Below are 12,843 nucleotides of genomic sequence, written 5' to 3'. Positions count from 1 at the left end.
TTCCATCTTCCTCACCAGTAAATTAATCCGGACAGTGACCACCAGTTTAAGCCAGGGGGGGAACTTGGCAATGATCTTTGTGATGAAGGACGCGATGGTGTCTCCATAATCAGGCTTGTGGAACTCGGCCTCGTTCAGCCCATCAATCAAGATGATGTGGTCGTCCTCTGGAATCTTGCGTTCTGCATGAGTACACAAACACTCATGTTTAACACCACTGTAATTAGTGCAGGAAGGAAGGCTATTTATACAGTGCCATGTCAACATTCAAAACAAATGGACAAAACAGTGCAACCGAGACATTGCTGTACAGTTACAGCCCACCTTTGCGAAGGCTGGCTAGTGGCTCCAGGACCCCTCTCCGGAAAGCAGCCATGGGGTCCTGGACGCAGGAGCGCAGACTGAGCATGCTCTGGAGGTGGGGTTCTTTCAGCAGCAGCTCTCGGTACGCGCTCAGCTGGTGGGCTCTGCACAGCAGGGCAGCAATGCTATGTACAAACTCCGGAACCAGGCAAGTGTAGGTGTTGTCTGCCTGGCAGTAGTGATAAGCCACGACCTGGAATGCGGAATAAAAACAACAAACCAAAGGGGTCAGAGTTATTGTAAATCCAAAAAGAACATGTTAGAAAAATACGATAAGAGTGGAGATTAGCTTTGGCTGTCTGATATATACAAAGATGAAACTCCATCATCATCACTAAGTTGGTTCAAAAGCCAGCAGCTCTGGTGAGTACAATCAATTTCTTTGGATACGGTGTGAGACGATTTTTATATTTTACCATAAATCTACTCATGATCTCCTCAGAATATAAATGTGTAAGGGCCGATGATGTAACTGCAGTTGCCAACTGCCTCAGATAACCTCTCCTTATACAAGGGGGCCAGGGGATCCCAGGTGGAACTCTAAAAGAGGATCCTTCTGTGCCTGAACTGGACACTGCACCATTCAAAGGAGGTCTGATTGAGCAGGAATAATGAAAAACAGAGAAGGGGAGGAAAAGAAAGGAAGAGAATGGCAAAAGAAGAAGCCCAGGGGACAAATGAGCCTGATTCTAATTACAATCCAAGCAGGAGGAGCTGACACACTTCCAGGGGCCGAGGGAGGCAGCGGGCTCCTCTACTGGTGATGCCTCCTCTGCTGCTGCCTCCTGCTCCCTCAACAATCTAAACGGATTCCTGGAGAGCTGATAGAATGCTCATGTTCGGAAAAATGTGGGTGTAAATTGCCCCAACTATTAGACTGGCTCTTTTCCACCGCAGCAACAAAGCCACTGATTTTAAAATGCGCAGGCTGATGGGGGACAAAAGAAATCACGCAACTGTGGTGCTGGTGCTTTCACAGGGGTCTGGGACCCGAAGCATTCCCAGTGCAAACTCCCTGGTACAAAAGCTATTTGACGTGTACATCTGCCCCAGGGTGCGTCACCAACAAGCTTTGTAGAGAATAAAAATGTAACCTAATCTATATATTATTTAAGAATGCACTTAACAGACCACGTGTGCAATGATGAACCATCTAAAATTCAACTTGAAAGCAACCGTTGCATGTATATTCTACAACACAGGTCGAGGCATCAGAGAATGAGAGAGCAAGAGAACGCAACAGCGCTTTATTTTAGAAAATGCAATGGCCTCAGAACCCATTTCAACCCCTTTAATTCAATGATTGAACAGGACTGACACAACCAGCCACAACCAGTCATGTGATGCAGGGTGCTGGAGACACAATCACTGGCTTCAGGGGTATCGCTTTGATTTCACAGACCTTCAGAATAGCCTTAGAAGTATAAAGTCGGCTTCCTGGTTCAAAAATGTAGCGCTGCCAGTTGCAAAATGCAACTGCACAGTGGCCATCTCTCTCGTGACTCATTTCCTTACTAAGGGGAGAATCAAAGAACTGTGCTAAAAATGGAACGGGAACCAGAAAAGAAATTGGTGATGATACAAGCAGAAGGTCCCATCAGAACACTGTTGTAAACAAAGTTCATAAGCCCTCATCACAAAAGTGTTCAAAGTGAGCAAATGTCAATGTGAATCAGGACACAGTCTCTCAAGCACAGTCTTGCACGCCAGCGTGTTAGCATTTGTAGATACTGCACAGTAGGGAGGGCACGGACGCTGTGCACAACAGTCCATGTTTATTAATGCTCAGTCAGGCATCGCTGAGAGAAAAGGACGCGTTAAGAAGCTGATTCAAAGAGCAGGAGATCCAGCCAGGCTAGAGACCATAGCAGGTAAAGACACGTTTGTCACCTGAACAATGTTTATTGTAAACGGAGACTGCGTTGCAGAAATATGGGCAAACGATCACTGCAGCTCCTGTCAAAGAGCAAAAGTCTTCCATTGTCTATTGTGCAAGAACAACAACAGTTTATGCACCGATATAATAATGGCACTGAATCACACGGATGTGTTTGGGGCTGAAACGTTTATTGCCTCCTTCCCCTTCCCTGCTTGTACCGTTGCTGAATAAAACATGTAATTTTCAACATGCAGACTTTCACACAGACTTCTCACAAAGCCTCCAGTAATAACTACAGTGGACTCGTGTTAGTCAAAGCATCGACACTACAGAATCTGATCCCTAGGTTAGCACAATGCAATTCAATCCCTGCTAGCCTCAAGCAGAGAGCAGAGCAGCATATTACAGTACAGTATATTCCAGCAATGTAAACACCTACTGGGAGATAAACCTGGTGGACCATGAACTTATTTTCTTCTGCCTACGGAGATTTTACATACACTTCTTTGCTGCCAGCTCCATTTCCTGTTATTGCTCACTACTGTCAGCATTAATATAAAGGTTTTTGATCTCCTCATCAAAGTAAATGCCCTGTGCAATGATGCAACGCCACATCACGTCATATGATCAAACAGTTAAAGCTTCTGATTAAAACTCATTCCGTCTGTGAGCTCAGCAGCCACATTTCGGTGTGGAGATGTTGTGGACTGGGTCGTACCTTTGCAGCCAGACGCCGGACAGCCTCCTCCCGCCGCCGCTGCATCTCAGGTGTCCCTGGGCAGCTGCCCGTCCTCAGCGTGTTGGCAGCACTGGAAGGTGGAGTCGGCTGCGGTGGCTGGGAGAGCGGAAGTTCTGCGTTTGATCCTCCGCCGCCTGGAAGGGTGGGTTTGTAAATGAGTTTCGCATTTCTCATGGGAAGTATATCCTGGTATCACGTCTGAACTTTGCAAGCTAAAATAAAAAAACAAAATCTAATAACAGTGGCTATAAGGCCAACGTGGTAAATGTTAAGATCGATTACTTTTGGGAGAGACGCTGGGGCTGTTGGAGGCGATCTGACGCATACGACCTCCGTGGCAGCTCAGCGCCACTAGCCGGGAGATAATCGCCGTCTTCCCATAACCAACGCTGCCAACCACTACGGCGCCTTGACTCTGCGTGCAGTCGGTAGCCTTCAGGATTCCTTCCAGCTCCTGGAAGAGCCAGTCTCTCCCCACAAACACAGAGTCTGTGGTGATGCTGGGCACCTCAAACAGCAAGGGCTTCAGCATGATGTCCACTGGTTTGTAGGGAGCAAACCGAGCTGAGGAAAATGAGATAAAATATTGGATTACAACAAGGTTTTTTTTATGGGCTTTAGATACACAATGGACTTGGAGGATGGACTCTTTCTCTGGTCGACCGAAGCCATAATTAGATCTCAGAACACTTATTCACTCAGGCTGCTCCTCTCTAACAACATTTGTGGTATTAAAACTGCCAGAACACAGAACATTACAGTGTACCTGTATTCTTACACCACGGTTGATAAACAGCTGCACCTTTGGCTCAGGTTTTCCCTTAAACCTCTACTAGCAATTGTTTAAATGAGGTATTCATTATTGCTTTCTTTATACAGTAAAACAGTGTGTGAAACTACTTTAGTGTTTCTTAAACCTCCCTGAGGATCGGCTAAACAGTTAACTTTGTTTTCTTTAAGGCATTTAAGTGTTCCCTGGCGCTTTGATAAAGAGTAGGACACAGTAACTTAAATGTCACCTTTGGAGTCCTGAGGTGGTCGCCCCCCAGTGTTGTGCCAAGGCAGCCGAATGGATGTCCGTAGGGGGGTGTTGCGCTGTTCATCGAGAAAGCTCAGGTCTTCTAGCTTTGTGGAGCTGGTTGCTTTAGATACCAACAGAAGGAAAAAATTGTAAAGGCTATAAAGAGAACGAAATAGTAACAGCACATTGAAGGTCAAATCTGGCGTCTCAGGATCCAGGAGATGGTGAGACTTGCATGTTTCAAACAGATGCAAAAGGTAGCGCACTAGTTAATGTACTTAAATCCAAATACAACTGTTAAGAAATTCTTCATTTCTATCTTTGAATTACACATTTAATACAGCCTATTACACTATGATACCACATGTAATCGACATAAAATCATGAATAGGAGGAAAAACAGCATTATATTAACTGCCATAAATATTAATATTGTGTTATAACGGCTTTAATATGAACCAACCATTTGAACTGAATGGTCAACCTAGTAAACATAAATAAAGATATGAACAAGCACAGCAAGGTCTTTCAGCAGTTACCGAGCACTACTGGACATTTTTATCACCATGGTGATGTACGGTCTGTCTGCCTGCTGAAGGGCAGAATCTAACCCTTTCATATTCACCACCTTCAGCTGGGAGACGCCATCACAAACTCTTCTCCTTCCTCCCTCTCCACTCACCAACTCCTGCTCTGGAATGTCCTACTAATTAAATTGTGTCTGCTGATGGGAAAATTAGCTGAATGCGGCTCTGACCCCGATACATGATTGTTCTAAATCTTTTATAAAGAAATCAGACCAAACAACCCCGAGTCTGTGCAGCTTAGCTAAATAACAATTACAGCTTCTTGTGTCCCGTATGGAAAAAAACGGGCGTAAAGGAGGTTCGGAATCTCTGGTCCAAACTTCAAGAGTTCTCCCATCAGATGGTCTCACCAAGGGCTAAAAAGTGATTCCCCTGCCCCCAAAGCATACGTAGGTGCTGGCACCCACAGTGTTCAGCTGCTGAGCAGAGTCGGCTGCACCCTCTGAACCAGTCAGCCGGTTAAAAGCATTTGGCAGCGTCTGAACCCGCCCCGTCCAGGTGTTACGTGCAGGTGACGAGATTGTTAGGATTAAAGTAGTGGGAAGAAGGAGGTTTAAAAAGAGCAAAGTATCTCTTATTATTGTCATTTCTAAAGGGCCACATAAACGCTCACAGGCCTTTAAAGCCCTCTCTTCAATAGCTTTATGCCCTCAGTCTAGAAATTCCTTCTGATCTTTACACATCTCATCGATCCGATGTACACGTGATACCTTGATGACTGTGCTCTCGCTGCCTCCAATGCATTTGTGCAGCTTCTGAATGTGTTATGATGAAAATGGGCTGCTTTTATCCTCAGGCACTTTTACCCTTTGAGTTCTGTTTCTCATGAAGGAACAGAGGAGGGGGCTGTGCTTCTCGGCTGCCCTCCGTATCTTCCTGCTAATCAGAGCTCATGCTGAAAGTATTTCAGGAGACAAAAAGAATCTGTTGCAGTTCGTTGCATGTGTGCCGGAACGTTCACACACGCTTGTAAAGAGCATGTATATCATGGCTCCACTTGTGCACTAAATTAACAATAAAATTAGGCTTTATGGTAGACTAACTCCTGTTTTCCCCAGGATTCCGTCACATCTGATAGCTATTTAATAACTCCCGACTGGCATTTTAACCACTTTCTGAGTCAGTACAGCTACAAACCCAACTGAACTTCTTTGCCTTTTCATCACAAACCTGTTTCTTCGGCACTGACTGCATTTAAACAGTGGACTTGATCCTTTTCATTTATAAAGAATTTATTCTTTTTTTATGGAGCAGTTCTTTTGAAATTACTGAGAGACTCTATAAACTCCATAACTTGAAGAAAATATCTTTAATCTAGTGATACATTCATATTACTGCCTTGCTTCGAACCCTCTCAGTAGGGTGGTGGATGGGCTGCCACTAACTCAGCAAAGTTAGTTTCCCTGACACACGACAACTTATAAATTGCACCTTTGGTGAGTTCCGAACTATCAATGAAGCACCACCGAGTAGGATTTTAAATGGCTCTTAAAAACCAGAGGAGATTGATCTCTGCAGCGGGTTCTTTTTGTTCCCGCTGGGACCAAGGAGCACAGACAAATCTCTGAGAATGGACATTTTTAAAGTGACCTTTTCATAGAGCTGGGTGATATGGATGGGTTATCTGTCCCTTTTTTATTATTTCTTTTGGCCCTACATCCGACAGATCAATGTGTGAAGAGCATTCAGACTGCAGCGGCTCCTGAAACACATCGCCAATGGGAGAATAAGAAAGGGATCGTCCATAAACAGCAACTGACCATATCAGAAGGAATCTTGAGGAAAATCTGAAGAAAACCGCTGATCACATAAAGCTGCCACGTGTCTTTTTAACGGGACAATGACAAACGCATCCAACTGACCGAGCTGTACCTCGTCTTCCCGGTGCATCGCTGCACCACAGATGTCTGATAATTGCAGATTTTGTTTTTTCCAACCCAGGTGGAGAGGATTTCAATGAACCCTCAGCCCAGCGCAGCTTACTCAAATATTTAATGGAAGGAGCCATTATCACTGGCCAGATCATCAAATTTTCCCCAACAGAGAGCACCTCAGAGGAAGAATACAGAGTGGGCTCTGTCAAACATCAGAATTCACAGCTGCATCATCGCAGAGTCTCTGGGCCACAGTGACCTTAAAGCAGTGGCCCGGCAAGAGAAATACAAGCTCCAGAACTGTGGAATTCCAGTCTTGAACAGCATTATTGACCTTTGACACTATGGGTGTTTTTCAAAAGCTTGACTGAAATCACTCAAAATGACAGAATTGAACCGATTATTGGACTTTGTGACCTCTTATTTATGCGTAAATTAAAAGTTGCACACCAGCCTCTTAATGCAAGTGTAAACCTATTATATTTATCAATGCTCATTCACAGCATACAGAGCCAGCCCAAGTGTAACGCTTTGGGATGACAGATTTTCTGGTAAATACATTATTACTCTGTTATTAATGTTAATAAACAGTGGCGTCCACCAATGTTGATTCCTACAACATTCAGAAACATTTATTTGAGATATTAATGAAAAGAAACGCCGTGTGACATTCCAAAAGGTAAACTGTCCCACAAACGCCCTATCCTTGATTTTCCCTCCAAGGGCCTTTCTGCCAGCATAAAAACAGAGGTGTGAATTCTACAGCTCCCCAGGGGGCAACGCTGCATAACTATGACATCAGCCCTTAAAGTCTGGGAGCCCCCAACAATGACAATACTGGTGTTATTAACACACAGCGCAGTTTTCTGACCTTTCCTCGCGTGTGTCACAGCATATAATTATTGGTTTCTTAAGGAGTGAAGATTATTTTAATAAACTAATAATGTGAACTGAAAAAAATGTATTGTATTTGCCGGTAAATGTGGACATGAACTCGGTGTGAGAAGTTCTGATTAGATAAACCAACCAAGCTAAACATGATGAACAGCTGGTGAAAACATCTTTATCATTTCATGCGATTTTTTTTCCACGTCAGATGATTTTTGTACAAACCTGCAAAACTGAAAATTATCCCATTCTCGCTGTAGTTACAGAACTCCACTTGTCGCAGCCCTTATCTGTACATTCTCTAGGATATTAGTGCAAACAGCTGCTTATATTTGACTGTAAATGTATATAAAAAAGAAAAAGCTGAGAATAATCATACAAGCTTTTGTCTGTTTTCATATCAACTTGGTTGCCAACCTAACGATGTCAAGGTCAAAAGCAGTAAGATAAATGGAGTTGGGGAGCAGCGCTGAGATGTGGAAATGTAAAGAAAGGTAGAAAAGGGTGGTACGAGGGGCATCAACAACTGTGACAGCTGTGTGGATACGAGAAGGGGAGCCATAACAGGGAGGTTCCAGGACAGGAATGCAGAACAGATCAGCCGAACAGCAACTTGTGCTGAGGTCAGACATGGCAGGCAGGACCCAGGCTCCCTATACAACAGCTGCTTAATCCCAACTTCTGCCTTAAGAACAAAACATCTATTGAAAAACACTTATTTTTCCATCTTAAACTTAATCAATGTACACATTATATAACTGTTCTATTTTCAATTTTTTTAAAGTAGTAGTGAAACTGACCAGCTGGAAATGCAATGAAATGAGGCTTATGTTGCTTGAAGTGCCAAAATAAGCTTGTAAACATGTAAGAAAAAGGATAAAACAGAGTTTCTTCTCAAAACGCTAACTGAGAGAAACACATACTGAATAATTCCTCACCAAACAGAAGCCAGAGCGAGCCTTACCTGCTACAGAGTTTGGCCTCGGCATCATGAGCGAAGAGGACGCCTGTGACGGATATGGAACAGGTCCCTCAGGTGAGTGGACTGGAGGCTGCGGCGCTGCTGCTGAGGTGTTAGTTTGCTGTGGTTGGTCTATCCTGGACGGGGTGTCAGTTGGCGTGGCCGAGGCGCCGCTGGAGTCTTCCTCTGCCACGGGAGAGCAGGTGTCCGCGCGCACGCTCTGTGCGAGGCCATGGCGGCTGCTGCCCCTCAGGCTGCCATCTTTACTCCACTCCAGGCTAGAGCCGCTACGGTCATCATTCTCTGAAGAACTGGTGATGGTGGCTGAGAGGAGGGAGGACGTCACAGTAGGATTAAAAACCTAGACGTGGTTGGCGTTTTGACACTAAATGTACACAAATGTGAGACTAAATGGAATTTTGTCGATTACCCGCTGGGAAAGCCGTAGCTATGGAACTGTTTCCTGCATTTTTCAGTACACACAGGTACTTTATTATCATGAATACAAATCCTTTAATCCCGCAGACCAGCGTTCCAATATAATCCGAAATGACGAGTGGAAAGCCAAAGCAATACAATGACGAGCAGCTGGATAAAAAACCCTGGATTCATTCAGATGACAGGAACTGACTAACCACCTGGCTGTGTTTGCATCACACCCGTAATCTGGATTTCCTGATGGCAAAGTATGTTGCATCATCACTAACACTCATATGACACATCCCAGTCCTTTGGGCTCCTGTGCTGCTGATCCAATATATGATCATTCATTAAATCTGTCATGCTGAATCAGACAGTATTCTCTTTTATATATAGGATGCTAACTAAAGTCACCGCTGACTGGTGGCTTTAAGTCCTATTCTGTAAGAAAAAGCCCTCCTCTGGGAGCAGTGTGAAAATGTGATGGCACTGCAAAGCCACCCCAAATCCAGCAAAAAGCTTTTAATGCAATACGAAGCCAAATTAATGCGCTTTTGAAATTGGGGAGAGAGTGAAAACTTCAAAGAACAGGACACATTAACCACAGGCTGGAGTCTGATTTGTAACCACGGCGCTGACTTGTTTAAAATACCAAAACCTACACATTAAGGCAGGTAAATGAGATGTTGTCAGGCTGGTGCTAACAAAATAGCTCTACAATGATAGAATACAACATGTTTCATCCTGTGTGGCAGCATAACAGTCCAATACGGTGAAAAATACAATATCATAGCCCTTATAAATTATTCAGCAATTTGCTGTGTTATTGCTTTAAGGAGACAGAATGATCATAATAATCAGAAATATAAATTGTCGTGCGGTGAAGTGACGTCAGTCTCCTACCCAAACAATCATGAAATGCATGATATTCTTTGCTTCTCATAGGACAACATGTTAAAAGCTGAACCCTATTCCCAACAATCCATCACTGTCAGTTCGAGTCTGCTCCAGATTTATCACGTTATCAAAACCAATTCTCACAGATGGATTAATATTTGTCGATGACACTGCATGTCTGCCAGCTTGCTGGAGTCTCCAGGTGTCTCACACAGCCATTAGAAACATAACAAAGTCATTTAGTGGCGCAGAGCTCAATGGAACATCATGAGTGACAGATGGAAGAGGATGCATAAAAAAATAAGATACTCAGATGTGATAGTTGAGATTTCTCTTTTCAAATACGCAGGGTTTTTTGGGGATGTAAAGCTTTCCTCTAAAATGTCTTCAAAGACCTGAGTGTTTCTCTGGCTCCACTCGATTTTTACAGACTGGTTGATCTATAATGAAAGTTGGCTACATCTCACCAATGATTCCACTGTCTCTGCTCTCCAGTGTGGAGCTGGGGCTCGTGATTGTTCCACAGGGGCTGGTGCGGCTGAGGATGGGGCGGCTGGTTGTGCTGTTGAGTGTTGAACATGGGCTGTCGGTGCTAGGAGACGCTGTGCTGCTGGTCAGAGTGGAGCACGGACTGATGCCCTGGCTAGCAGCAGAGCACTAGAGAAAGAGGAAGAAGAGGAAAAAGGTTGGAGAACAGCTACACTTTGATGATGAATTGTGGATTCAACTAAATTTACAACGCTGATTAAATCTGTCAATGATTTATGCAGCTTTGATTTAAACTGAATGTGAACATTTTTCCAGCATGAGCTTTAATAAAAGAAAAAAAAATCTCTAACCTTATTTGGAAGCCATGAGAAAAGTCTAGACACCGACTGTGGTTCGCTAAAGAATTATTGAGTCTTGCATACATGAACGTGACAAAAAAAGTGTATCAACATTGTAAAATGGATAAAAGCCTGAAAATTACACACTCGTATGTCTGGAGGAACTAAAATAAGCTTGACGAGAATTTTGCAGGGGAATCTGTACTTTGTTCAGAGACAATAGGCACCTTTCCCGTGCCACCAAGCCTGTCCAACAACAATAGTAGCAAAATCTTTGTCTGAGCTGACAACCACAAAAATTAAAATTAAAGCCGGTTTTGTCATGTTTCCACATTTTCCTTCAGCTGCATTCTGATTGCACATAATAGACAGAAGGTCGAGGAGGTCGTCCTCATCCCACTATAAGAGGAAGCAAGTTCTCACAGCCAGCATGTTCATAACGTGGCATCTAAAAGATAAAAATTCCTACAAAAACCACGCTGTCTCGAACAAACTCCCACATTAATATTCAACAAAATAACAAAAATAAGTTAAAATGACATGTGGCTGTCCTCCCAGCATCAGTTCTTTTGGACATTAAAGACGGCAAAATATTAAAAACTCTCCATCGTAAATCACTGCATAAGATAAATGTAACAAACATGTTTCCCTCTATATAAGAGACTGATTCTATCATTCTAGTTTGAGAGGACCCTTTCATTCGGTGGCATGATGACAGGATGGAAATCTGAATAACAGAGGTCCCATTTACAACATATTAAAATATTCCTATTAGTACATGTTCAGTGTGACAAAGCCAGAGCAGCAGCACACATCTGCTAATTAACAACGCTGCCAGATTAATCCCAGCAGCTAAAATCCTTACTGGTGATAACTTAAGGCAAGAACAGCATGCTGTGGTGAAGACGTGCTCTAAAACAGCTGTATGGAGGAGAAGAGAATTGCTGGCAGATGTTTGTCTCCAGCTGAGCACTGGAAACACACACCTCCATGAACAAACAACAAGTGATAACCGTTCACATACTGTGCTTCTTTCTGTATCTAGACAGTTAAACAGATGATATGTAGCTCTCTTTTTTAAAAAAAAACAACTTTAATCAAGGTTCAGTGTCCATATGAACAGACAGAAATGATACTAGCATGTTTCGCTCTGCTCAGCTCTTCACACAGCCTTAATTAGGAGAGAGAAACAAAGTCATGCTTCGACCTAACATAACAGAACTATTTCTGGACTTGGGCTCAGACACTCCAGTTACATACTAAAGTGGCCCTGGAATAGCACTCAAGTTACTGAGAGACTCACAAACCACACTGCAGACCATCACAAATACCATAAAAGTACAAGTTTCAAACATGCAGTTTCTTTGAAATCAATTCAAACAAGCTGACAGTTACCGTTAGTCGTCGTGCTGGGTTAAAAGTTCCAGGGCCACATCCGAAATACTGGGCAGGAGAATGAATCAAGAAGCAACAAAAACATCCATTCTTCTGGACCACTGTCACAACTTATCCTTTGGCTGTCTCCCTCAGTCCTCTATCTCTCTATCTGCGAGCTGCAGCGAGCAGCTGTCGGAGGAGCGAAGGGAGCTGCACGGGAGGGGGGGAGTTAAAATACCTTCTTTTCACTCTTGTCATCCATAGGTATGCGTGCCGTACCCGGGATCCCTTCTCCTAGTAAAAAGCCGAGCCTTGTCATCAGTTCCTGAGTTGCTGGGGAGGAGGAGCTTGGTTGTTTCTCTGTGTGCAGCTCTGGAGAAGAAAGAGAGGAGAGAGAGACACACAGAGAAATGCTTAATGTTAGCAGGCAGTGTTCCTCTCTCCTCTGTTCGGGCCACTCTGCTTGCCTGTCCTCTTCAAATCGTCTCTGAAATGCTCTGCTGCACTCCCTCTCTGCTGATGTGGTGCATATGCACACAGAGAGAGAGAGAGAGAGAGAGCGAGAGAGCGAGAGACTATGGGGTGTGTGTTCTAAATTTCTGAATGCATGTGAGTGCCCAATAATGTGATAGAAGAAGAGACTTTGTCTGTCCAGCAACATGCCTCAAGTGCCAGTTGCAAAGCCTGCTGCCTGTTTCCAGATCTCACTCACTGAGGCCGTGAATATCAATGAATGTTTTTCCTCCAGCACAGTTTTAACTGTCTGCTGCCCCCCCATCTCTCTCTTTTTAGCCAAGACTGAAAACTATGTTTCAGTGATGGAACTAATCAATGACAGTCATATACAGCATATTTAAAGAGCCATAAAAAGTCAACACAATTAAAATCCACCATTTTGGGGCCAAATTTGGCAAAAAGGAGCTTTCGCTCCTTATAAACACATTGGATGGACTTTTGGCACGTATGGAGACATAGGATTGATACATTGAGCTTTTATAAGCATGTGCATG

The 12,843-nt window shown here is 43.7% G+C and overlaps 1 protein-coding gene across 1 annotated transcript in view; it reads right to left on the bottom strand.

Annotated features, from left to right (window-relative positions):
* tanc1b (tetratricopeptide repeat, ankyrin repeat and coiled-coil containing 1b) overlaps positions 1 to 12,843 on the bottom strand; it is a 57,216-nt gene that overhangs the window by 13,863 nt on the left and 30,510 nt on the right. Inside the window, 8 exon segments of the mRNA XM_057032768.1 lie at positions 16 to 182; positions 325 to 556; positions 2,961 to 3,115; positions 3,264 to 3,545; positions 4,001 to 4,123; positions 8,316 to 8,636; positions 10,097 to 10,286; positions 12,072 to 12,205. Coding sequence (XP_056888748.1) covers positions 16 to 182; positions 325 to 556; positions 2,961 to 3,115; positions 3,264 to 3,545; positions 4,001 to 4,123; positions 8,316 to 8,636; positions 10,097 to 10,286; positions 12,072 to 12,205 — 1,604 coding nt within the window.

This window comes from Takifugu flavidus, chromosome 1 (genome assembly GCF_003711565.1).
Source record: "Takifugu flavidus isolate HTHZ2018 chromosome 1, ASM371156v2, whole genome shotgun sequence".
Lineage (NCBI taxonomy): Eukaryota > Metazoa > Chordata > Actinopteri > Tetraodontiformes > Tetraodontidae > Takifugu > Takifugu flavidus.
Note: the sequence above shows the minus strand (reverse complement) of the source record. Positions and strands in the feature narration are given on the sequence as shown.